The 24,540-nt window shown below is 51.7% G+C and overlaps 9 protein-coding genes across 9 annotated transcripts; 3 read left to right on the top strand and 6 right to left on the bottom strand.

Annotated features, from left to right (window-relative positions):
- Positions 1-873: 873 nt before the first annotated feature.
- On the bottom strand, positions 874-2,316 carry P168DRAFT_316372 (uncharacterized protein; the record flags this gene model as incomplete). Its single annotated transcript, XM_024840002.1, has 3 exons — positions 874-1,935; positions 1,986-2,164; positions 2,211-2,316. 3 exons carry the CDS (start codon positions 2,314-2,316, stop codon positions 874-876), a joined length of 1,347 nt encoding a protein of 448 aa, XP_024694954.1.
- Positions 2,317-3,898: 1,582 nt separating this feature from the next.
- On the bottom strand, positions 3,899-5,675 carry P168DRAFT_264966 (putative D-arabinitol dehydrogenase ArbD). The gene is made up of 5 exons (XM_024834890.1): positions 5,520-5,675; positions 4,908-5,441; positions 4,763-4,838; positions 4,282-4,707; positions 3,899-4,227 (listed from the first exon to the last, which is right to left on the bottom strand). The coding sequence occupies exons 2-5, from the start codon at positions 5,362-5,364 to the stop codon at positions 4,047-4,049; spliced, it is 1,140 nt and encodes a 379-aa protein (XP_024694953.1). The 5' UTR covers positions 5,365-5,441; positions 5,520-5,675; the 3' UTR covers positions 3,899-4,046.
- A 257-nt stretch (positions 5,676-5,932) lies between these two features.
- Positions 5,933-8,658, bottom strand: P168DRAFT_264965 (acetyl/propionyl/methylcrotonyl-CoA carboxylase subunit alpha; the record flags this gene model as incomplete). Its single annotated transcript, XM_024834889.1, has 5 exons — positions 5,933-6,246; positions 6,417-8,040; positions 8,091-8,188; positions 8,249-8,447; positions 8,510-8,658. 5 exons carry the CDS (start codon positions 8,656-8,658, stop codon positions 6,181-6,183), a joined length of 2,136 nt encoding a protein of 711 aa, XP_024694952.1. The 3' UTR covers positions 5,933-6,180.
- Positions 8,659-9,967: 1,309 nt separating this feature from the next.
- P168DRAFT_279802 (uncharacterized protein) lies at positions 9,968-11,963 on the bottom strand (the record flags this gene model as incomplete). Its single annotated transcript, XM_024835816.1, has 6 exons — positions 9,968-10,325; positions 10,383-10,519; positions 10,612-11,294; positions 11,349-11,512; positions 11,573-11,793; positions 11,850-11,963. 6 exons carry the CDS (start codon positions 11,961-11,963, stop codon positions 9,968-9,970), a joined length of 1,677 nt encoding a protein of 558 aa, XP_024694951.1.
- Positions 11,964-12,662: 699 nt separating this feature from the next.
- P168DRAFT_325235 (uncharacterized protein) lies at positions 12,663-16,260 on the top strand (the record flags this gene model as incomplete). Its single annotated transcript, XM_024840972.1, has 6 exons — positions 12,663-13,091; positions 13,143-13,383; positions 13,444-13,515; positions 13,568-14,523; positions 14,573-15,040; positions 15,094-16,260. The coding sequence occupies 6 exons, from the start codon at positions 12,663-12,665 to the stop codon at positions 16,258-16,260; spliced, it is 3,333 nt and encodes a 1,110-aa protein (XP_024694950.1).
- Positions 16,261-17,352: 1,092 nt separating this feature from the next.
- On the bottom strand, positions 17,353-18,770 carry P168DRAFT_288313 (serine hydrolase domain-containing protein). Its single transcript, XM_024836756.1, has one exon. The coding sequence runs from the start codon at positions 18,620-18,622 to the stop codon at positions 17,405-17,407; it is 1,218 nt and encodes a 405-aa protein (XP_024694949.1). The 5' UTR covers positions 18,623-18,770; the 3' UTR covers positions 17,353-17,404.
- Positions 18,771-19,029: 259 nt separating this feature from the next.
- P168DRAFT_325233 (uncharacterized protein) lies at positions 19,030-20,470 on the top strand. Its single transcript, XM_024840971.1, has 2 exons — positions 19,030-19,406; positions 19,471-20,470. Exons 1-2 carry the CDS (start codon positions 19,332-19,334, stop codon positions 20,401-20,403), a joined length of 1,008 nt encoding a protein of 335 aa, XP_024694948.1. The 5' UTR covers positions 19,030-19,331; the 3' UTR covers positions 20,404-20,470.
- P168DRAFT_264957 (acyl-CoA dehydrogenase NM domain-like protein) lies at positions 20,442-22,201 on the bottom strand. The gene is made up of 6 exons (XM_024834888.1): positions 21,982-22,201; positions 21,835-21,922; positions 21,691-21,785; positions 21,392-21,627; positions 21,062-21,339; positions 20,442-20,973 (listed from the first exon to the last, which is right to left on the bottom strand). The coding sequence occupies exons 1-6, from the start codon at positions 22,166-22,168 to the stop codon at positions 20,565-20,567; spliced, it is 1,293 nt and encodes a 430-aa protein (XP_024694947.1). The 5' UTR covers positions 22,169-22,201; the 3' UTR covers positions 20,442-20,564.
- Positions 22,202-22,374: 173 nt separating this feature from the next.
- P168DRAFT_249102 (putative 3-methylcrotonyl-CoA carboxylase, beta subunit (MccB)) lies at positions 22,375-24,360 on the top strand. The gene is made up of 2 exons (XM_024834156.1): positions 22,375-23,946; positions 24,018-24,360. The coding sequence occupies exons 1-2, from the start codon at positions 22,487-22,489 to the stop codon at positions 24,307-24,309; spliced, it is 1,752 nt and encodes a 583-aa protein (XP_024694946.1). The 5' UTR covers positions 22,375-22,486; the 3' UTR covers positions 24,310-24,360.
- The last annotated feature ends 180 nt before the right edge of the window (positions 24,361-24,540 follow it).

The following is a 24,540-nucleotide window of genomic DNA, read 5'->3' as shown; positions in this document are numbered from 1 at the left end:
ACAAAGCCAACAAATCCAACCCTAACAACCCAAACGACATCACCCTCTCCAACATCCCCTCCACCACCACCACCAACCCCCCAAACCCGCCCGCAACGCCCTCAAAACCAACCTCGACAAAATCCTCTTCACCCTTCAATTCGCCCTCGCCCTAACCGTCATCGGCCTCTACAGCCAAGACATCAACAGCGAGGACGAGGACGCGCCCGCGAAATGGGTCTACGCTGTCATAACGGCCTTCCTGGCGGCGTGCACAGCGCTCACGTACCTGATTCTCGTGTTTGCGATGAAGGCGCGCCCGCTGCCGATGAGGCAGGGGGCGCATTTGCCGCTTTTCGCGTGGGAGGTTGTGCTTTGTATTTTGTGGCTGGTTGTGTTTGGGGTGTTTGGGGAGATGTTTATTGGGGTGCGGTATGGGGGGATGAGGAGTCGGAGAGGGCGAAGAAGTTGGAGAGGATGAGGAGGGCGGTTTGGGTGGATTTGGTGAATTTTGGGTTCTGGGTTGTGTCTGCTGCTTGGAGGGGGTTAGGTGGTGGAGGGGGAGGGTTAGGGGGGTGATGCGCAGAGTGTGTTGGAGGTTGGGGGTGGGGATGGGGTTGAGAAGGAGGTGGAGAGGGTTTGATTCAATGATCAGCTGGGTTGGGTTTTGGAGGATGGTTGGGTTGGGGGTTTGTATCTTTTTCTTTTGTTTTATGTTTTTAGTTTGTCTTTTACTGTCTTTTTGTTTTTGTATTTATGCATTGGAATCTCATCTGGATGGGGTTACGTCGGTCTGGGTCTAGGTTATGCATACTGAAGGAATGAGTGCATCATTATTCATGGTATTTAGTCCGTATCTCATCGCCAATCTCGTGCAGTCATAGTATCCTAATGCTACCTATCACGCCCTCCCATGGCCTCCTCCAGGCGACTCTTCTCCAGCAAGAAACTCAGCTGGCTGCGTCCCTTCGATGACGGCGTTACTATGGACATTCCATCCGACGTCCGACGTCCACTCGGCGAGAACATGGAGCCATTTTGACTAGGCGTCCTGATCGGAATACCCGAACTCGTAGCCATCGACGTCCCCTGCGAGGTCGGCGAGATGGACTCCATGCTTTCGCCTCCGGATTCGTTGATCGGCATCGAGGAATCTCCCGTGGTCAGCGACGACGCGATCAGCTCTTCCTCCTGCCGCTTGCGCTCGGTAAACCGTGTCCGGAAGTCCTTGTCCACCAGGGACGCGGACGACGGCTGCTCATAGTTCTCCGACTTGAAGAACCGCGCGTCATAATGCGTATAGTCGTCGATCCGAGAGATCAATCCGTATTTTGGGGGAGACGATTGGGCGCTCTGAGACGGCGACTTCTTCTGGAGTATGTCTTTTAGGTCGGCAAGGAACGTTTCCGGCAGCTGGACGGGTTTCTCGAGATCGGCTGGGTCCACAGGAGCCACAGTAGGGGCCACTTTTTCTTTGACATCGGTCAGCACAAGATCCACCGAGTCTGTCGACTCCGTACCTGGAGGGTCGACGTCGGGCTCGCCGTCGTCCAGTTCCATTAATTGGGCGGATGCTTCGACTGTCAGCGGAGTCAGAGCCCTGTTTGGACTGTGGTTGCGCGTGTTGGACCCGGATGAGGCCTGGGATGACTTGCGCCGCATGATGACGGGCCGTCTCTTACTAGACTTGGCCTTGGCTTTGGTCGGGGCGACATACGTCTTTTTACTTTTCGTGGTCTCCGGCTGGGCCTGAAGGACAGGGGTTGGCGCGTTAGAAGATGGCTTGCGGGTGACGCTTGAGCCGCCTTCCCCTGTAAGGAGCAGACGGGTGGTCTTGGGCGACTCGCTGCGGGTGTGGGTGAGGCTGGGCTTCTTCAAGATGGGCTGGAGTGGTGTTTGAGATGCATTGTCCGACAGCTTCCGCGAGGGCTCCGGCTTCTGTGGACGGTGTTCTTTCTAGGGCCACAGGTTAATAGGAACAAGTGATCGAAGGGGCTCACTCTTACCTTTGTGCGTGGCGTTAGCGAGGCCGATGGGGTGTGCTCCGCGATGCGCATGAAGAGCCTAGCCAAGGATGTACCGTCGAGGGAACATCGGATCCTTTCGTTGCCCCATATTCTCCAGAAGAAATGAGCCAGTCGATGTCCCACATCGCCTTCGTGCACTGCCGGATTGGTACTGTACACTGCCCACCATCAGTCAAGATCTGCACAAGCCAACAAGCGACATACCTTTCCAGAGTTTCACAATATCATCCACATCGATGGGGGCCGAGTCATCCAGACCCGACGGCAGCTGCGTCGAGGTCGACACCAAGCCTTGCGGGAGGTTCTCCATCTTTAAACCAGCGATCCACAGTGACGTGATTCAGTGAGGTTCCAGAAACTACATGATTTGGGGGAAGTCGACCGATGATTTGACGATGCCGAGACCCTTAGAAGAGAGAGAGGGAGGCGGAACAAAGAAAGCAGACGGGGGAGAGAGGTCAGCAGGAAAGTGATCGACTGGGGAATGATGCGTCTGGCGGTGAGTTCAATTGTGTGGCCAAAGAAGCAAAGACCAGGTTGCGTTGACAAACGCAGGGAGGCAGGAGAAGGAATCCGGGGAAGGAGGCGGGTCTGTGTCTGTGACCAGTCCCGAGTGATCTGGGGAACAAACAAAGTCGCAAGGGCCGATGCTATTCGCAATGGTGGATCTGCAGCGGTGTAACAATCGAGCCCGATCAGGCAAGAAATGTGGTCTCTCCCTTACTGCTGAGTCGCCGCCGTAATATTGACCATCTCCGCCTTCAGCCGCTGACCAGGGAGGAGGGGGGAAGTGGGGGTGAACAGCAGGATAAGGACTAGTGTGTATGGATTTGGTGGTTATGAACAAAGAAGTGAGTCAACAGAGCGTCATCCAGACCGGCGGGGGTCTTGGGATTAATCTATCTGCAGAGGTGGGTGAGCCATCATCTATGACATGAGGTGGATGATGTTTATGATGTGTATGGTCACTGAACTAGGTGACCAGAAGAAGAAGAGAAGAGACGTAAGAAGGTTTGACAAAGGAAGAACCGAGGAAGAGAAGAAGACGAAGAATGAAAAAGAAGACAGAGTAGAAGAAAAGAAGAGAAGACCACGGGACCCGAAAAGTGTCATTATCATTGGAGAGAATCACTAGTCGAGGGAAACTAGTCCCATTCGGTGCAAAGAGAAGTATCAATCCAGCCTGGAATATCAGGCCTGGTGGGTTGCCTGAAAAGCGAGGTATCATAGGCCAGACTAACGCGAGGCACTCAGGCACATCAAGTAGACACGGATCTATCATCCAATGCCGAACCTAATCGTCCCCCTTACTCTACAGCCGACTAGGTGCTACAGGAATGCGCCAACATTCCTTCGAGTCAAAAAGAAGAAAAAGAGGGAAAAGGAATATGTGAAGATCACCCAACGGCGGTTACGTCGGCTACTCCGGATTTAATTTATTTATTGATCACAAGTTCCTCTCAAATGACTGACTGAGCTTGTTGGTCTTCCCCATGTGGAGACGGGCGAGTGCTCATCTATCCACTTTAGGGAGTTGATCTACGGTGGACCGAGAGCTTTGAAGAAGTGGGAAGCGGGCGCTAAAGTTGTGGCGACTTTCAAGGGCATCAATCCACCGGGTGGGGTCTTGAGATATATATGCACTCGGGCTGGATACAAGTACTTGGTTGCCCTGTCTTCTGTGTGGGCGGCACAGATTTTGAGACAAATGCCGAAGAGACTGGATTTCGGTGATCGGGCACAGCCACGGTATACCCCTTAGCTGTGGCTGGCCAGTTGCGACTACTCCTGTAACCATGTTTGATCGGCCAATCCGCCCGCAGCTCAAGTAGATCTAGCCACACGCTGTAACAATGAGATTAATACCAATGTGCAAAGTTTCATTGTAATAAGCTCTAGCAAAACAAACCAACAGGACGGGAAAACAAAAATTCAACGCTATTCAATGTTCATATGTCATGACCACAGTCAATGAATGAGCAACGCATTATTCACAACATTGTAATTGAGGTGGATTCTGTACATCTTACGGTCTAAATTCTAAGTCAGGGTGTAGCCACCGTCGACACGGAGGTCAGCACCAGTGACATATCGTGAGGCGTCACTAAGAAGGAAGGCCACGGCGCCCATCAGGTCCTCCGGCGTGCCCATCTTGCCGGTGGGGATGAGCGAGATCCACTTGTCGCGGAGTTCCGGATTCTCATCCAGAATCTTGCGCGTACTGGATGTTCATCAGGGGTCATTCAATAGACTAACGCCGAGTGGAGAGACTTACAGCGCAGTCAACATGTAACCCGGACTGATACAGTTAACTCGGATCCCATGGCCGGCCCACTCGACGGCGAGCGACGCCGCCAGATGGCGAACGGCAGCCTTGGCGGCATTGTACGGCGCTTGTGGCTGCGGCACATTCACAACCGCCCCAGACATGCTACCGATCATGACAATGCTGCCGGGGGCCTTGCGCTCCATAAGGTGTCGGGCGACACCGGTCGCGAACAGGTACGTGCCGTCCACATTGACGCCCCAGAGCTTCTGGATGCGATCGTAAGGGTAGGAGATGGCGTCGAAATTCTCGGTGAACCCAGCCGAGGTGACCAGTTTGTCGATCCTGCCGTGCTTATCGATAACCTCAGCTAGTACGGTGCTCACTGAGTCCGGGTCGGCCACGTCTGAGTAATGGGCGGTAACCCTCGGCATTCTATGGAGTGGTTCAGTATCTGACGTCACGCATGCCGCCCAATGGATACGCATACTCGTCATCTTGGACGCCCGGGTTCTCCTTGCGGAACTGCTCTACCAGTTTATCGGCCTGTTCCTCGGCTTCCGTCTCTGTATATAAATTCCATCAGCAATCGCACTTCCATCTCCACAAAGGCCCGTTACATTGAACCAACTTACTATTTAGATCAACAATCGCAAGATGTGACCCCGATGCCACCAGCGCCTGAGCCATGACAAGACCCAAACCACGAGCACCACCCGTCACCACGCTGACCTTATTCTCGAGGGAAAATGCGGCCAGGGTCCGTTTGAAATGCATACCTCCCCGGCCTTGGACGACCGGAGAGCGAGGCATATCCTCATCAGGCGGGTACTCGATCTGCAGGTTCTCATCGACACGGGCATTGCGGCCCTCTTTGTCGCCCAATGTGCCCTGGCGTGCTCTGTCGGTTGCGGTCAAGAGGGGATCTTTTGCGGCTTTATCCTCTTCTTCTTTGCTGGCCCGGGGGGAGGTGGATGAGAGGGGACGACGGGTGATATTGACACTGGATGATCGGGGGAATACTGAAGCTGGGCGGACGGCGGTGTGATTGAGATATTTGATGGCTTGACGAGCGACGGTAGTTCTAAACATTTTGGCGTGTGGGCAAACAAAGTATAGACAAAGAAGAAAATAAATGAAACGATCGATGCAAGAAGGAAAGAAAAATACTACAGTAGAATTGAGATTAGACCCCAGCCCACAAAGGTTTCTTACAATATAGAAAAAATTGAGACAAATTCACCTACCTTGTAACACACAACAGACAATGCACAAATAAACTAATGCCAACAATGGGGGACGGTTTGTGTGTCCTCTGCGGGGGTGGGGTTATTTGAAAAAAGACAAACAGGATGACAGAGGACTCAGCACCACCCCATATGGAGTCTTGGACCCAATTGCTCTCTTGTCCACCCCGGTCAAGGACATGGTGAAAGAGTGATGTCAGATCATACAAGATCCCTGAAAGGACTGCAATTGTTTGCCTTCCGCGTGACTCCGGCCTGTGTCTTCAGGCCGATCACAATCTAGACCGGCTCTGCTGGGCTGCATGTACTTTTTCTTGTCTGCGGGGAATTTTGGAGAGCTTCATTTCTGTACCGAGGATATCTCTAGTATACAGACAGATCCATACTTAAAGGGTAAATTCGAGACAATGTTCCGTTTGAAATGTGTCATCCATGTTTCATTATTTAAGCAACGCTGAATGATCCTCTGTATGTTCCATGTTCCCCATAAGATAGACCCACTGATTGAGCCGTCACTGGGCGAGATCGTCTCCGCTTCAAGACCCACTTCCCCAGCTCTCGGCACGCCTGCCTCCTCATTCCTGATTTGACCGATTGTAACCGTTGGATTTCACTTGAATTGTATATTTTCACGAGTGTACCTCCGTATTCGCTTCTGTACCTATGCCGAAGACTCGGCGTCCTCTTCGGTGAATTCGACGAGTGGTGTACCACTTTTGCATTGATCCTGTAGGACAGTTTGTTAGTGATGGCTCGTAGTTCTGCCAGGTAGATGATTAAAATCAAGGAAAGGGGGAAAGAAGATGATGAGATCAAAGTAGCTACGATCCATCGACTCAAACATCCATAGATATCAAGGTAGTAACGGGTAAATGGGGAGGAAGAATCGCGACATACTCCTTGTTTATGCACCACTTTAGCGATCGTCCCCTTCTGTGGGCTGCGAATCACCGTCTCCATCTTCATACTCTCAATCACCACCAACGGCTGGTCCTTTTCCACCAAGTCCCCTGCCTGGACTTCAACGCGCAGCACTTTGCACGGCATCGGTGCCAGGACGCTGTTAGTCACATCCTTCATACCTAACGCCTTCTCCATCCACTTGGCCCGCGGGATTGCTAGGCGGTAGTGCGCCCCGCGTTGGAACACAGAGACGGTATCCTCGTCCCTGACCACCGTGGTGTCGAGACGGGTATGAGGAAAAAAGGACGTGACTACCGGCGATCCCGGGCTGCGATGGCTCACCACCTGCTTGAAGTGGTGCGCACCAACGTCGACATCAAACGTATGATCGCCCGTTTGTTGGACGCGGACATCGAAGGTGGCGTCCTTTTTGGCCCCGACGGTGGGATCCGCAAAGCTGATCTGCCGTGACTGGTACCCAGGACCAAATCCGACCGACGCTCCCTCGAAACTAGCCTGTTTCCGAGACAGCGGTTCGGCGTCGTGGTGTAAACAAGCTAGTGCTGCTTGTGCCAGCATCTCGGGATCAATCGCCTCTCGGGTGAACAGCTCCTCGCGGTGTTTCTCAATATACCCGGTTTCGACATTGCCAGCGATGAAATCTGGACTCCTGCAGATCGTCTTGAGGAACTCGATGTTGGTAATGGGGCCTGCCACTTCGTACTCTTCCAGTGCGGCAGCGAGCTTGCGGATCGCTTCGGGTCGCGTACTGCCCCGCACGATGAGTTTCGCAATCATCGGGTCGTAGTGCGCGGAAACCTCGTCTCCCTGAACAAAGCCGGCGTCGATTCGAACATCCTCGCTAGCTTTGGGTGTGCGGACATGGAGGAGGGTACCGGAATCCGGGACGAATCCTTGATCCGGATTCTCCGCATAGATTCGTGCCTCGATTGCATGACCGCTGGTGGCCATGTAATTCTCAACATCTTCCTGTGTTAACGGCAGCTTGGCGCCCTCGGCTACCATCAGCTGCCAGTGGACCAGATCCTGTCCGGTGACCATCTCCGTGACGGGGTGTTCCACCTGAAGTCTGGTGTTCATCTCCATAAAGAAGAACTCGCCCGTTTCGTTGTCAAAGATGAATTCGACGGTCCCCGCCCCCTCATAGCCTACGGCCACTGCAGCAGACCGTGCTTTGGCCCAGATGTCTTTCCTGGTGGCATCAGGCAGATGCGGAGCGGGAGACTCCTCGAGGATTTTCTGGTGCCGGCGCTGAATACTGCAGTCTCGCTCTCCGAGGGCTACGGAGTTGCCATGCTTATCAGCGAACACCTGCACTTCGATATGCCGTGGCGTCGTGATGTACTTCTCCACTAAGACGTGGTCATCACCGAACGAGTTCATAGCTTCCGACTTGGCCGATTGCAATTGGGCCTGGAAGTCCGACTTTGTTTGGGCGATGCGCATTCCCTTGCCACCACCCCCTTTGATGGCCTTGATGAGCACCGGATATTTGATCTTGTCTGCCTCAGCTTCTAGGAAGTCGGGATCTTGGTTCTGGCCGTGATACCCGGGCACACACGGTACCCCCGCATCGGTCATGATCTTTTTCGACTGGCTAGAGACAGTTAGCGAGACCCTAAAATACCGAATAGAACCCTAGCCTACCTTTTGTCCCCCATATCTTCGATGGCTTTCCACGGAGGCCCGATAAAGACCAGCCCAGCTTCAGTACATTTTCGCGCAAAAGCAGAGTTCTCACTCAACTACGACGGCCAAATCAATTAGCATCTCGCTACTACCACATCTCCGGATGTCACACTTACAAACCCATATCCCGGGTGTATCCCTTGGCATCCCTCTTGTTTCGCAATCTCAATGATCCTATCCCCATCTAGATACGCCGACACAGAGCCAAGGTTGAACGCAAACGGTGAGCTTAGAGCGTGTTGTGATCGACTATCGGGGTCTGTGTATAGCGTCGTCACCCGGATCCCATGCTGGGCCGCGGTCCTCCCTACCCGTCTTCCCCATCACGGTCAATACATGTAACGCCCATTACAGACAGGATTGTAGAACCAACATACAAGGCAATTTCTCCTCGATTGGCAATGAGAATCGAATCCAGCGATTTGGTGCCATTCGCGGTCACCGTTGAAACCGCCCGCCGGGACCTCTGAGCTGCTGTCAGGGCCAGGCGGGAAGACGAAATGCGGAGAAGGGACGAGAGCGGCATTGGGCCACTCAGTAGTTGGTAATACTGATAGCGGATATATTCAGCACCAGCGAGGGAGGTATCGGTAGAAGGTCAAATAAGAAGCATTGCTTTGCTTAATAGTAGTGGTGGATTGCCGATTAATAGGGATGCGAAGGGCGGCGATTTCTGTACTCTCCGAGCAAGCTTCCGCCCAAAGCTCCCCCTTGAGCCGACGCAAAGCGAGCCTGCGGGGAAATGCGGGCATAGTCTGCACGTGACTTCCTCCGGGCCTACACTTGTTTTGGTCTAGCGTACTTACTCAATCTGAAGGCCATGTGATCTGCAGTCACACGCTCAGTCAGATCTATGGGTCTCGGGCCATCTGATCCATGCAGATATTACAAACATGATGTCGCAAAGAATACCACTCGGCTATGAAAGATACCTAGCCACTTCTGAGCTCTGTGGGTACCCTCTTATGGCCGTCTTTACGTTGCGACACATGATTTCACACAATTTCTATACTATAATATCATAGTACTAACCCAGGCTGTTTAGTACTACTGTACCATTAAGAAAAGTATGATAATACCAGACGGTCAGACCAAGGGTCGAGTAGTACAGCAGTACTAGTACTATGGTACCAGTACTGTAGTACTTGTCAAGGCCTAAGCAGAAGGGTCTTGTCCGTTTTACTCAGTAACAGATATCTTCTCAATTTTCACATAATTAACCCACTCATGAACATTATAATATGCTGAGCGGTCCCTTTTTATCACTCTATGACCAATAAGGAACTGCGAGTGCTCCTAATTTCCTGTAATTAATTTAAGGTTAAGACTATTAGATAGTGTTATATTACATGCCTTTGACCAGTTGGCTTTGCGTATGTGATCACTCGTGGTTCATACCATGTGTAGTACTCCTTTATAGTGACATCATGTGGTACAGTGATCGTAAGTCTCGTAATCCATGACACAGGTCTGGGCGGTGATAGCATGGCTACGATAGTTGTAGAGATCTATCTATCTAGGGGAATTGATAGGATGATAACATTTCATAACAAGAATTATATGTGCATACACATTATAACACATAATGAGTAGAGTTCTTATTCTTGAAAAATTGCTAACTAGAATGACCACGAGGGTTTTCTCGGATGGAATGTTATGTTGTTGATCCTGCAGCCCCTGAGCATGAGCACTGAGCGGAACATTTCCACTGTTGAGAATATCAAAGTACATTCTTAACAAAGCCTTTATTGTTGGTGGGCCCTGACCTAAGAATATATATGAGATTTGTTTTTCCCCACTACTTTTGCATTGTTATACCACATAGTAGCTCTCCCTCAGTTCTTGTAAAATCCCTCCACCAACAGGTCGCCATTGTCATTGAAAATGGGATCCTTGTAATGGAAAACCCGACCACCAGGCAGTACAAAGCGAGCAGAGCTCTTGAGAGAATTTTGCAGCGTGGTGGTCACTGTATTGAAGTCAACTTTGGTGATGGCGTCCTCTGCTGCGGACTTCAGGTCCGGCACAACCATCCCCGGGCCTTCTTTTGAACTAGAAAAGACAGACTTGGGGGTGTAGTCAATTTTGAACAGATCTTTGGGGTTGGTAGGCATTTTGAGCTGCATCTCAAGGCCGCCCTCTTTGACGGATTTCATCTCAATCTCGGTATTCCAAGTCACTGTGACCGAGCCTCTGGAGAATGGGATTAGCGTCAATCAATCACTCTTGAAACATTTATAGGTTGCTTACTCGTGCCAGTCTTCAGAGCCAATAAACCAATGGTGCAATTTGATCCAGAGCTTCGAGTATCCTCCGATCAATATCTTGTTGTCGCCGGGATTGATGGATAATTTGTTGACCGTTTCAGCTGGAGAAGTCCAATCAGCCTATCGTCAATATCCCTACCATGCTCTTTCGCCCTGGGGACTCACGGTTGGCCCAGACTTCGCCCCCAGCAAGGGCTTTTTTTTTCTTTTACATGCGACTGAGGCGGCGGCCATTTGAAATCCCAGTTGGTTGCCGAAGTTCTGGTCCAGGCGTAGTGGCTCGCTGAGTTCTTGGGAGCCTCGGGGCTGTTGTGTCCGATTCCAAAGCTCCAGTCAAGCTCATAGGAGCCATCATTTCCTACCGTTAGTTCTAGGTCCCCCTGCCAGGCATAGAGCTGATAATTAAATTCGCGCAGAAGGCCAGGCAGCTCCGAACCATCGAGGGCAGTGTTGCGCAGCAGATAGGCATCCCAGAAGTTATCGTGGGAAATGCAGGTTGTAGCCTCCATGTTTGCTGCACAGAAGTTCCCAGAATACGTGAGAATATCCTCTTGCGGGAAAGAGCGATTCTGGGTCATCTCCAGGTACAACAGCATGTTGTTCCCGCCTTTCTCTAGACCAACCTCTGGCGTGTCTTTGCCCGGCGCAAGGTACTTGTAGTGTTGGTGCTTGAGACTAGTCGGAGGGAAAGTCGGCCCTAGGGGGTTCACGCTCTGGGGCCTATTTGTTGATATCGCATATCCCAGAGTGGAGAGTTTCTCGTCTTTCATGACGCTCTGGTCGGAATTTCCCCAGGCGGACATGAGGAAGACAAACTTCAACTTTTCATCATCGTCCTTCCAGTTGTGGCCGTTGAAATCACTCAATTTTTCTTTGAAATGGTTGATTTTGTTTGCTACGGATGGTTAGCTCGTTCTGATCTCTTGTTCATTGATTTGTGTCAGCTCACTCTTGAAATCAAGGAACAGTCGTCGAATATCGTACTCCCCAGGATGACTGAGCTTCTTCTTCAGGTCCTGGTACTCCGAGGTATTCGAAGGCACATCAATAGATCCGAAGTCCACATCGAAAGCAAAACGCCAATCAGCGACGTCAATATTGTCCCCAAGTTTTCTGCCTGGAATTAGCACACTGATAATTCATTGACAAACGCATATCACAAATGATACCAACCCTTCATCGTCTTTAAGCCTCAAAGAACCAGTTTCGAAGTGACAGTAAAAGACAACGGTGCTGTAGTTGTTTTCATTGACTGGCAGAGAAATTTCAGAGTATTGCATTGTGGCGTCAAGTTCTCCAACAAAGCTTCTGACTTTGATGGAACGCAGTTCCTCATACTGATCAAATAGATAGTATAAGGCATCGTTAAGGGACTTTTGAGAGACTGCAACTGCCTACGAGCTGTCAATCATCGTGTCAAAGAATCTCAGATGAAGTGGAGGACATTTACCTGATCAAATGTACCAGATTGGGTACGAAGAGAAGTCTGTAACCGTCTGCTTTGTTCATCTTGGGCTTGGATGGCGCCGTTACCTTCGAAGGAAGAAGATGCGTAGCTGGACATGGTGACTCGAGTTGAAACATAAATTACTATGTGATGGCCTCGAACGAGACTTGGTCACACAACACTGTACTTATGAAACAAACCATGCCTTTCTAGCCCGTCAATATTGGAAATCGAACGGTCGAGAAGAATCCATGATGATTGATTACCTGATGATTGTAATTGGTTCCACCCATTGGGTGACATGAGCTCGGTATAGGAAACTTTGAGCTTATTCCCCCGCAGTACCTGTCAGTTGCAGCGTTGATGCTGCCCGTCCCGTACTGGCAGGATCTCCTGGTAGACAGATAAAATACTAGTAGAAAGTTAGTATTCAAATTTCAACTTCTGTAAGTTCATGACATGTTGATTTGTATATTTATTTCCGCAAACAGAACAGTAACACACAATAGAACTAGATTATTAAGATGAAAAACCGCACTAGAACCTACTCATTGACGTGTTTGTGTTACACGATGCGGTTAAAATTCTCCGAGAGGTGCCGGATCATACATCCACATATACATGGGAGGAAGGAGGCATTCTCGCAATGTAAGACACAGGAAATTGGTTAGAATCCCACCAAGGCATGGATGCAGCTTTTCGTACAATTAGGAACAAGGCGATATGACATATAATTCTCAATACCCCCGTCCCGTCGTAGCTCTCCATCAATCTTTTGGTACTCATCTATATCCGTCGCTAGCAACATCCACGACCATGGAAAGCATCTCACACGACTCTGAACTCATGACCCAGTATGTGGCCGCTAAGCCATTCAACAATTCAAACCGATTCATCGCAGTTCGCGATGAGGCAAACCGCCTGATGCTTTTTTCCATCGGCACGGACAGTGAAATATGGGTGTCCAAGATTGGCAGCTCTGGCCAGCGAGAGCTTCACAACTTTGGGATCATGCTGGGCTTTGGCACTTACAAAGCACAAGCTCTCGACGTAGCGCAGGATCCTTCATCTGGTGTGCTGTACATTGCCCTAGCCACCGAGAGGAACGCGTCCGAGAGTACTGTGTCTCTGCTTAGACCATTCCATCCAAAGGACCGTGACCTGAGCTCTGCTGCTACGAAGCTGGGCGATCTTATTATGACGGAGAACAGCCCGGCTTACAACCGAGTTTACTCAATATCTATGGTATGGAGGTGTCATTTCGGTTTGGTGATGTGTTCCACTCACAGGAAATAGGTTGGTACAGCAGCGGACAGCGTTTATCCGCCTACACTACTGCAATACCAGACGACCGTCCATGAATCCCACGATCTTGCCTCGATAGCAGTGAAAAAAGAGAATGGCTCGTACAGCTGGGACCGGGAAACAGACGTCCAGCTGCCCGAGAATGCATCTAACATCTTGGCTATCCAGCCCATGGTCGCCAAGCTGGGAGATCATACACTGCCTGGATATGCAACCTTGTATGTTTTGCAAGGTATGAAGAGAATGGTCCTTGTAGATTCCCAGACATCCCGAACTGAAATTGCGAGTACAGGCGAAACACAATTGATTTTCCAGACGGTCAATGTCCAACATAAATACAGCAAAACTCTGAAGTGTCCTCCAGGTATGACCGACTAGTTGTTTTTCTCAACCATTACATTGACGCAATTATGCAGGCGCACAGAGCCTATCGACTGTTATAAGCTCTGACGGGTTCTCCGACCTGCTCATCGGGGGTACGGGTCTGTATCGCTACCATGCTGACCTGCAACAAATCACTGAGAAGACCGAGGCCGACCTGATATCCCAAGAGGGTGTATTTGGCTCCGTTAAATATCTGAGTGTTACCCAGTCCGGTGAGAATCTATCTGTCTGGGCCACCAACACTGCAGATGGGGTGGGATATATCCAAACAACACGCGAATTTACTGGATCTAAATTAGCTGTGCCAGTCATCCCAGATGGGCAGGGTGGATACTTCACCCCGTTCAAGGCGACCTCCACTGATGTCGAGAAGTTTGTCTTTGCCGACAGCAATGGGCAATTATCGATGCTGGAGCAGGATCAGGAATCCGGAATCTGGAACAGGTGTCCGCTCATCACGCCAGCCTTGAAGGAGGTGTTTCCTGTCCAGGGTTATGTGAGCCAGATCGCACTGCTTGGGCCAGACAAGCTGCCAGTAGCTAGCGAAAGAGCTATTCTGCGGTCCTCGGGCGACGTGAGTGTCATTGCTAATGGACGTCCGGTTCTGGCTACACCGGCTGGGGTTGAGGTACGCTCTGATGAAGGAGGACTTGTCACCATCACGGTGCCAACGCAGGATGTCTCGACTTACACTTTCACCGTGTCAAACGTCGCTTCTGCCACCGACGATTCGCCCACCTTAAGTGGATTTGATCCGTCAGACAAAGTGTTCGGCAAGCTGGCCAATGTCAAATCTAGCGACGATCTCAAGAAAACAGGGCTTGTATCCGGTGTACCGGATGACGATCTAGACAACGTCGTCAGTGTATTACAGGCGGCAGTTCAGCGTCGGGGCGAGGTTCTCACAGCTTCACCGACACAGCCTAACGCCGATAATGAAACCTATAGTGCAGAATTGGCTGCGATGGGCATCCAGGAGATGTTTTGGGTAAGTAAATGTACCCCAGTTCTTTCAGAGCACTACTGAAAATTCCTAGTCCGCGTGGCATTGGTTGGAAAGACAAGCAAAGAGCATCGAACACTTCTGGATCGAAGGGAAGGCATTCGTTGTCAAGATTGCTGGTCAAGCCTACGCGTGGGTTTTGAATACAGTGACAGAGATCGGCAAGGCCATTGGCTGGCTGTTCAACAAGATCCTCAAATTAGGAGAGGAGGTTCTCAAGTGGCTGGGATACATCTTTCAATGGGATGATATCGTGGCCACGAAAGATTCCATTATCAACATCGCCAACGATTCCCTTGATAAGGGAAGTGAAAAGGCACAAGAGATGAAGGCCAGTCTAGACAAGTTCTGCAGCCAAACCAAGGAAACGCTAAGCAAGGACCGTCCTGAGGATAAAGTGTTAGACGACGATAAGGCAATTGTCAACGATACCAATGCCAATTACGAATCAGCTAAAAGCGAGCCGGTGCGATCTGTCAAGGCCAACTGGGCTACATATCAGGTGAGAGACAGTCCAGATGGTAATAACTAGACAGACTAATACTGACTTGACAGCTCCGACACGGGGGTGCTGGAAACGCCTCGGTCATTCATAATTTCGAAGACGAAGAAATGGACGCTCTGTACACAAAGGAAATACAGGAATGGGAGAAAGAACTGCCCAAATTTGCAAAAGACCAAGAGAAACCCATAGCGAATACGGAAACAAACGTGGTCAAAGCGCACGAGCATGGCTCAAGCAAAACGAAAGATGTCCTCAAGAAGGTAGAAGTGAGTCTGTTGGAAGGCATCATCTCTGGCATGCAGTCACTGGGAGGACTGCTTCTCGACAAAACAGCAGAATGGATCAATATCCTCAAGGCTCTACTCAACAAGCCCATCACCATACCAGTATTTTCAGCACTATACAAGAAGCTTCCAGGAAACGGCAACAAGGACTTTACCTTGCTGGAAGGCATTTCTTTTATTCTGGCCATCCCGACCACCGTAATCTCAAAGATCATCACTGGAGATGCACCACCTGTGTATAAATCAGGAGATTTCAGCAAGATCCTCGATCACGTCAAGTTTCCGACGACTCTAGACGAGGATGGCGAGCCGGTTGAGATAAAGTCACCACAGACTGATGATGACAAGCCGTCACACACATTCAACTACTTTGCTAATATACTTAGTCTTGTTCTTCGTGGAATCGGACTGGTTATGAATCCTCCATCAGAGATATCATCCTTTGAGGCTGATTCAGAGAGCGACGGCAAGCCCATGATTTTCCCGCCCCCTGCCCAGCCATTGATTCAGCAGGCCAGACGGATTGGCGAGCAGGAGAAAGGACTCCGGGTTGATACCACCTTCTATCGATCAGTTTACACCGTGATACACAACTGTTTCAGTGTGCCCACCGAAGACACACGGCCGGGTCACTCACTGAAGATTCTCTCATGGGCTATTGCTCTCATGGGCAACACTATTGATCTTGGCATACTTGTGATAAACAGATTTGAAGCGGCACTATCCAAATTCATGGGAGCAGTCCTGAAAGCTGTGGTGGAATCCATCATCTACGCTCTTGAAGTCGCAGTTCGGGCCCAGGAGATTGTGACACTATACTGGACCGACAAGGATGATCTGTGGAGCTATTTAGATTGCGTTTCTCTCTCGTGTGACTTGCTGAAAACATACGCGACGTCAGGAGAGACTCTCATCAAAGGTAAGTTCTTTTGAAACTACTTTTTTTTTCCTAGCACGAGCACACACACACACCTCTAACCTATTGAAATACAGAGCCAGATATCAATCTTGTTTGCAAGTGGCTCAAACACTCTGCGGGAGCAGGTGGGTATGTCTTGAAGGGCACGAAGACATTCATCAAAATAATTAACGGACAATACAATCCACTGAGTTGCATCATGGAATTGTAGTTTTTGGCTGGGACTTCAAATAACAAGATACACTTCTCAAAGGGTTGATTCGTGTTGTCAATAACTTACATTTAATCTCATTTCCACCATCCTTGGTCTTCGTGCAATGCAATCTGCAGCCATTCAAACCTCCTCACAAGTACCATGATCACCAGCCGACTCATAAAATTCAACATTCTTCGACTCGAACCTCAAGCCACCCTATCTAGGAAGGTCACTCCTCCTGGGCTGGTAATGAAGAGAGATTTGTAACCAGGTGCAGAGGACTGGTCACCTCCCGTATGTCGGATGGCTAATGAGAAGCCTCAGAAACAAGTTATCTGTGTCTAGACTAGTCAAACACGAGGGATGTTTACCATCTTGTCCGTGAACAGGATTGCATACCATACTACTCCGCAGCAACCCTGGGCCATGTGACTGTACAGTATACATACTCCAGGAGATACACCACTACTAGCAGAAGATCAACTTGGTTCTATACATAGCCATAATAGCACGGCCAGACGTGGCTAGGGTAGTTATTCAACTAGATGAATAACTGGCACATGATAAAACTGACAACAGAATAACTACTTCAAAGTGACAAATTAAGCTATTGACTTGCTATCTATCCATATTCCACGTTGTCCCAAGTGAGTTAGTATTTGACTAATCAGGATACTACTTATACAGTATACTTCTTTAATCAGGTCTAAATGAGATATCTTTATTCACATAAGCAAAACTACATATGAGGATCATGACAATTGAGAATTATTAAAAGTTACCTCTGCAAGTTATATAATAGGCTGAAAATTAACTTGATATAATCATTTCTACGTCTAGATTTGTTCATTTCCAACACATAATCAGGACATTATCCTTTCTCTCTCTAATTACCATCTTAATTAACTGGGTGAGATTGAACATGGTTGACTTATTGGTATTTCCCCGGCATGATCGGAGTCCTACTGCTTCTCCTTCCAAACCGCACGCTTATGGTAGACACCGCGGCGGAAGGTCTGCTTTAAAGTCTCTAGCACGGCATAGTCAAGCGGCAGCGCGGCCTGCATGGCTCCAACACCACACAAACCGTTCTTGGGATCCACAAACCAGGTGAGCGTCAGGCCACCGCCCCAAGTCAATGTCCGCTCCCCATACCAGCCATCAATATTCTCCAGCGTCAGCAAGCCGCCCAGACCATATCCCAACTTTGCTCCAGTATTGACACCGACGTTGAAGTGGGGCCCAATGGGACCATCCAGCTTCGCCTGATGTCCCGCGGCTGCCTGGGGACTCAGATGGTTGCTGAACATGTCGCCAACGGTTTTCGGCTCAAGTAGCTTGCCGTCATTGCTCAGCAGAGAATGCAAGACCTTGACGAAACTGGCCCCTGACATGAAAAGACCGTGACCGCCGAAGTCGCCACGACCGCGTCTGTTCATCTCCCCGCCACCGCCTAGCACAGCGCGGCCGACCGCCTCGGGGTCATCGGGGTTGAGGTCGACGAGACGCTCGCGCAGGTCCTCCCGCGTGACGGGGTAGAACTGAGCATCGTTGATGCCTAGTGGGTCGAACATTCGCTCTTGCATCCGCTCTCCCAGGGTACGGCCCGTTACCCGCTCTACGATGCGGCCCGCCCAGTCTAGACCCGGGCCGTATATCCAATTGGTTCCGGGCTGAAACCCTAGGGGGTAATCGAAGGACTCCTCGACTGGTCGACGCTCATTTGTGCCCTGTACGGGAGGGGCAAATTTTGCGCGCCACTTGCTGAGATCTGGATCTAAGAAGTCGTACGTGAGGCCGGAGCTATGCGTGAGCAGCATCTCGAGGGTGATGGGACGGGACTGTGGTTCGAGTAGCGGATTCTCGGCATCGTCGAAGCCAATGAGAACCTGTTTGGCCGCAAGCTCGGGGGCGATAGACGAGAGGTCGCCCGTCAAGGTCAGGAGACCCTCTTCGACACACTGGAGGGCGGCGATGGAGGCCATCAACTTGGTGGCCGAGGCGAGGTACAGCACATCGTCGAGTTGCTGCGGGCGCTTCTCACCAGAGAGCAGGGTGCGTTCTCCCAGGGCTTGGTTGTAAATGAAGCGACCTTGGATGTCGGTGGTGCAAATCACAGCCCCACGTATCTTCCCCGCATCAATAGCGGCTTGAAGACTGGTTTCGAGATCGTCGGCCATTTCGAGGTGTCAACACGACGTCGGCTGAATTCCAAACTAATGAGTGGTGAGTAATTCACCAGAAAGTAGCAGGAAAGAGAAGCACTACAGCGGAGAGAGACCGATAGTTGTATCAGAGGAGAACTCCGCGTACCTCAGACCTAAAAATAATACGAGCTTCTCCAGGTGAGTCAAAGTAATTCGGGCACCTAAAAGGGAAACGTTCGTATAAGACGGATATACTCCGTCGAGGTATAATTAATTGTACATGATGTTTATGTTCCCTGGTTAGTCATTATGCTGCCCTGACCCGGGCCTGGGGTAGTATCCCAATTCGGAAGGCGGTCAAGCGGTGGGTCTTCGCCGGTTTCCTAATCAATAATGAATTTCTCTGCGTTCGTTTGCTTTTCACATTCCACCCCCAGCACCAGCAGCAACGACAGCCTGCAGCTCGACGTCACCGCCTGTGCATTGGGAATCTGCTGGACTTTCTTCACATTGGGACAGATCAAACGGCTAACCTGGATGCTTGCGACTGTTGGTGCATTCCATCCCACTCCCTTTCTGGTAGCCGTGTCGCATTGTTCATCGCCCTTACCTATCCTCTCCTGCCCGCTTCTCCACAGTCTGCGATAGACCGTCTTTGAGTTGTTACCTTGCCAAGATAGCACCACGAGTGTGCTTCGTCATATATCACTAGCTTCATTCTATATTCCGGGAAACGCCCACCATGTCCGACGACGAGTACTACGACGAGTTCGACGATGATATCTTCTGGATCGAGGAGCCCGAACCAGACGCCGCGGTAAGCCTATCCATCACCACCCGGTCCAACAATCAGACCAGCAGGACTGACATTAGATGAACAGGACGATCTCGCCGGAACCGCCCACTATGACGCTCTCTACATCGACGACCCCGTCCTCGAAGCCGAAGACTACTTCAGCGACTGGGAAGACCTCTCAGACGATTTCTACGACGAAGACCCCACCGCCATCCGCCGCCTGCGCGCAATGGGCCAGTGGCCGAACAAGACCATGGAACAACAAAAACAAGAGCGGGCACAGCATCTGTCAAAGAAACCGCAACCTCTGCAGCAGAATCCGGCCCTCCAGCCAGACCTCAAGTCCTTCCAGAGTGTCATCTGGAAGTCCCCCGCAGACGAGAACAAGGTCGTAATTTACCAGCCCGGTACGGGCGAACAGGTCGCTTTGTTGAAGAACTGGCGTGAGGTGTTCCGGAACTCGCATCCCGCGCTGGAGAGATCCCGCGCTGGTCGACCGCGTGGGGCGGTGACTAATGGTGTCGCTCCTGCGGTGCAGCCGGGGAAGCAAAGAGGGCGTCGGACACGAGGATCGCCCGTGCCAGCGGTGGAGAGTGTTCCGGATGACGCTGATGATGAGAAGACGGTTGAGAAAGTCCCGTCACCGGCGGTGGTGCGCACCGCCCGCATCGTCAGGCCGCCTTCCACCATCCCTGTGAAATCGAAGACATCGCAGGAGAATTCCATCGAAGTGAACGGGTCGCTTGATGCGATGGAGACTCAGCCGGATCAGATGAATGGTACCTCCGCGGCGGGCGAAAGCTACGAGGAGGTGACGAAACCACCGACTACCCCGCGGTCCACCAGAGGGAGGAAACGCAAGGCGTCTGTTTCGCAGGCACATCCCGTATCAACCGAAAATATTGATGACGGCCGACGGTCAAAGCGAGTCGCTTCGAAGAAGGTCGGGGACACGACGGAGCAGCCGCCGCCAACAGAAACGACTCCAGTTCGCAGATCCGCGCGGCGCAAGAAATAGATCCAGCAGAATAACAACAAGACACCTCAAGACGGAATGGCCTTCATATTCATGAGTAAACCCTGCTACTTGTAAATACTATATAAATAGATGAATACGATTGATACACAAATGAGCATGCAATATGCACATCAGTCACCACATCAAAGAGGTAAAAACCACTACGCAAACTCCCTATTAAACACCCTCCCAATAACCATCCTCCGAATCTCGCTCGTCCCAGCCCCAATCTCATAAAGCTTCGCATCCCGCAGTAACCGCCCCGCCGGAATCTCATTGATATACCCATTCCCACCCATCAGCTGGATCGCATCCAACGCACACTCCGTCGCCCGCTCCGCAGCGTACAGGATGGCGCCGGCGCAGTCCTGCGTGCGGATATTCACACCCGTCGCGGCGGAGTTGTCGATCTCGCGCGCTGTGGTGTAAGTGTAGGCCCGCGAGGCAGCCAGCTTGGTGTACATGTCTGCTAACTTGCCCTGGATGAGCTGGTTGTGCGCGATGGGGGTGTTGAATTGTTTGCGGACGTGTGTGTAGGGGAGGACGAGGTCGAGGGCGGATTGCATGATTCTATGGTCACTTTCAGCTTGTGTTCTTCCTCCCTACTGTCTTTCGAGCTTGGAATCGGGATTGGAATTGGAATTGGGGGGAGGCTTACCCTAACGGACCGGCGCTGAGAACCAGTCGCTCCAGATCCAGACCCTCCATCAGGACGCGCACGCCCTTGTTGATCTCGCCGAGGACGTTGGCGTGCGGCACGAAGACATTGTCGAAGATGAGTTCGCCGGTGTTGGAGCCGCGCATGCCGAGCTTGTCGAGCTTGCGGGCGCACGAGAATCCCTTGAAGGTCTTTTCTACGATGAATGCCGTGATGCCCTTGGAGGCCTTGGAGGGCTCGGTTTTGGCGTACACTACGATGTAATCTGCGTCGGGGCCCTACCCAAGATATGTTAGTATGGGTGGGAGGAAGATACTGCGGAGGACGTACGTTGGTGATCCACATCTTTGTCCCGTTCAACAGATATCCCCCATCCACTGCCTTAGCCGTGGTCTTCATGCTGACGACGTCTGACCCGGCGGAGTGTTCTGACATCGCCAGAGCACCGACCTTCTCGCCGGACAGTAAGCCCGGGAGGTAGCGCTCTTTTTGGTCGGCGGATGCGTTCAAGGAGAGCTGGTTGACGCAGAGCTGGGAGTGGGCTGCGTACGAGAGGGCGATGCTTCCTGTGTAGATACCCCATTAATGGCTACTCTTCTCCCTTTCAATGGTAGCTCGAAAAGCCATACCTGATGCGCGGCTCATCTCCTCCATGACGATGCAATGTGCCTGGTATCCCATTCCCAAGCCCCCATACTCTTCATTCGCGGTGACACCGAGGAGCCTGCGACACGTCAGATTTGTTTACGCCAGATGAGAGCAGAGGACATTACCCGGCATCGCCCAGTTTCTTCCACATGTCCGCGGGAAATTCATTCTGGGCATCTGTACGCGCGGCTACTTCTTCGGGGATTTCACGACCTGTGGACTCCATTGTTAGCATCCTATAAGTCTTATATATATAGATATACCAAACTCACGTGTAAATTCCTGGACCCGCTCCCGTAACTCATGAAGATCGTCATCGGTAGGCGGCGTGAAGCCCTGAGGATGCTTGGTGGCCAGAGTCCGGAATGCGGGGGACTGCGTGAAGGGGCTTCGTCCCAGCCGACACAAGGGGCGGCTGGAGGTGCGCAAAACAAAGGGCAGTCGACAGACGGAAGCCATGGTTAATTGAGTATAGCAAGAGTGAATGATGAGGGGATTCGGATGGAATTCAAAGGAGAATGATGGAGAGGAAGAAAGACAGGATAGTTCGCCGATGCCAACCGCGGATAGACGCGGCCATCCCCGGCGTCAACTCCGCATTCTCGTGATCTCGCGCCTTACTTACTTTTGTTCTTCGCTTCGTCGTTGCTTGTCTTTCATACTTCTTCATATCTCCGTCTATATTGTTTTAAAATCATGTTCTCGTCCTGAATTCATTTTGACGCTCTTGATTCTGCTTGATCTGACTTGATCGATCTCTCCACGATCATCCCCGCAATGCGTGCTCCGTCTCCACTTCTCCGGAGCTTCGCCTCCAGATCCTCCTCCTACCTCCCGTCATCGCGACGGCTCCTCACTCAACGAAGTCCCCATTATATCCGGCCAACTCCTCGCTGCACACAGTTTTCGAGGTCCATCGCCAACTACTCACACCCGCACCATGCCTCCGCCTTGTCCGTCCTCCCCACAACGGTGGACCCGGCCTCCACCGAGTTCCAGGAAAACAGCCGTCAAATGGACGAGCTCGTCGACCGGATGACCAATCTACACAACACAATCGCACAGGGAGGGCCACAGAAAGCACGAGACAAACACATCGCTCGCGGCAAGATGCTTCCCCGGGACCGGGTCACCGCGTTGATCGACCCCGGCACGTCCTTCCTGGAGCTCTCCCCGCTAGCGGGTCACGACGTCTACGGAGAAGAAGTCCCGTCAGGCGGCATAATTACCGGCATTGGCACCGTAGAGGGGGTCAGCTGTATGATCGTCGCCAATGACAGCACCGTCAAAGGTGGCACATACTACCCCATCACGGTGAAAAAGCACCTCCGCGCTCAGGCGATCGCCCAGGAAAACAAGCTGCCGTGCATCTACCTGGTCGACTCGGGCGGTGCAAACCTCCCCCACCAGGCTGATGTTTTCCCGGACAAGGAGCACTTCGGTCGCATTTTCTTCAACCAAGCTCGCATGAGCTCCCAGGGTATCCCACAGATCTCCGTCGTCATGGGTCCCTGCACCGCCGGCGGTGCCTACGTCCCCGCCATGAGCGACGAGTCCATTATTGTCGAAAACCAGGGCACGATCTTCCTGGCGGGCCCGCCGCTCGTCAAGGCCGCCACGGGCGAGGAAGTCTCAGCGGAAGACCTCGGCGGCGGCCAGCTGCACAGCTCCATCTCCGGCGTGACGGACTACCTCGCCGTAGACGACGCGCACGCTCTCATCCTCGCCCGCCGGTCAATCTCCAACCTAAATTACCCGACAACTAGCACACCCCTCCAACTCCCTGCCGGCGAAGCCATCAAAGAACCGCTCTACGACCCAGCCGAACTAAACGGCATCGTGGGCACCAACCTGCGGCGGCAGATCCCGGCCCATGAAGTCATCGCGCGCATCGTCGACGGCAGCGAATTCGCCGAATTCAAGCGCGACTACGGCACCACGCTTGTGACAGGCTTCGCGCGCATCTTCGGCCACCGCGTCGGTATCGTCGCCAACAACGGCATCCTCTTCTCGGAGTCGTCGCTCAAAGGCGCACACTTTATTGAGCTGTGCGCCCAGCGCCAGATTCCGCTGCTCTTCCTGCAGAACATCTCGGGCTTCATGGTCGGCGCTGATGCCGAGAAAGGCGGCATTGCTAAAAATGGCGCGAAGCTGGTCACGGCTGTTGCTTGCGCTGATGTACCCAAGTTTACGATCGTGTTTGGATCGAGCGCTGGTGCTGGAAACTACGGCATGTGGTATGTCCCCCCCTTCTCCCTCCCTTCTCTCCGTCTTTCTCTATTGTTATAATGATAGCTAATACGAACAGCGGCCGCGCCTACTCCCCCCGCCTCCTCTTCATGTGGCCGAACGCCAAGATTGGCGTAATGGGATCGGAGCAGCTCTCCTCCGTGATGGAAGCCGTAGGCCGCACGGCAGACCCGGAGCTGAAGGCGCGGATCGACCGCGAGTCGGAAGCGGTGTTCTCGTCTGCGCGGCTGTGGGACGACGGGGTGATTCCGCCGGCGCAGACGAGACAAGTGCTGGGGCTGAGCTTGGCGGCTGCGTTGGGCGGGAGGGCTGAGGAGGTGAAGACGAAGTTTGGGGTGTTTAGGATGTAATATTCTTTTTTAGGTTGATTGTGTGTCTATTGCATATAATGCATTGTTGAGATCTCTATGGTAGTTGGTGTTTGTGTGTGGACTACTCTGTAGTGTTGAAGACGGCTCTAGGGTTGATCCTGAGTTCCTAGTATATGATGTGGAGTTAGGAATGCCATTGTTACTGGAAGGTATCATTGTACTGAAAGAGTGGAAGTATCAAGTGTATATGTATATAGTATATGTATATAG

Source organism: Aspergillus campestris (assembly GCF_002847485.1).
Source record: "Aspergillus campestris IBT 28561 chromosome Unknown P168scaffold_3, whole genome shotgun sequence".
Lineage (NCBI taxonomy): Eukaryota > Fungi > Ascomycota > Eurotiomycetes > Eurotiales > Aspergillaceae > Aspergillus > Aspergillus campestris.
This window is presented reverse-complemented; position numbering and strand designations above follow the sequence as displayed.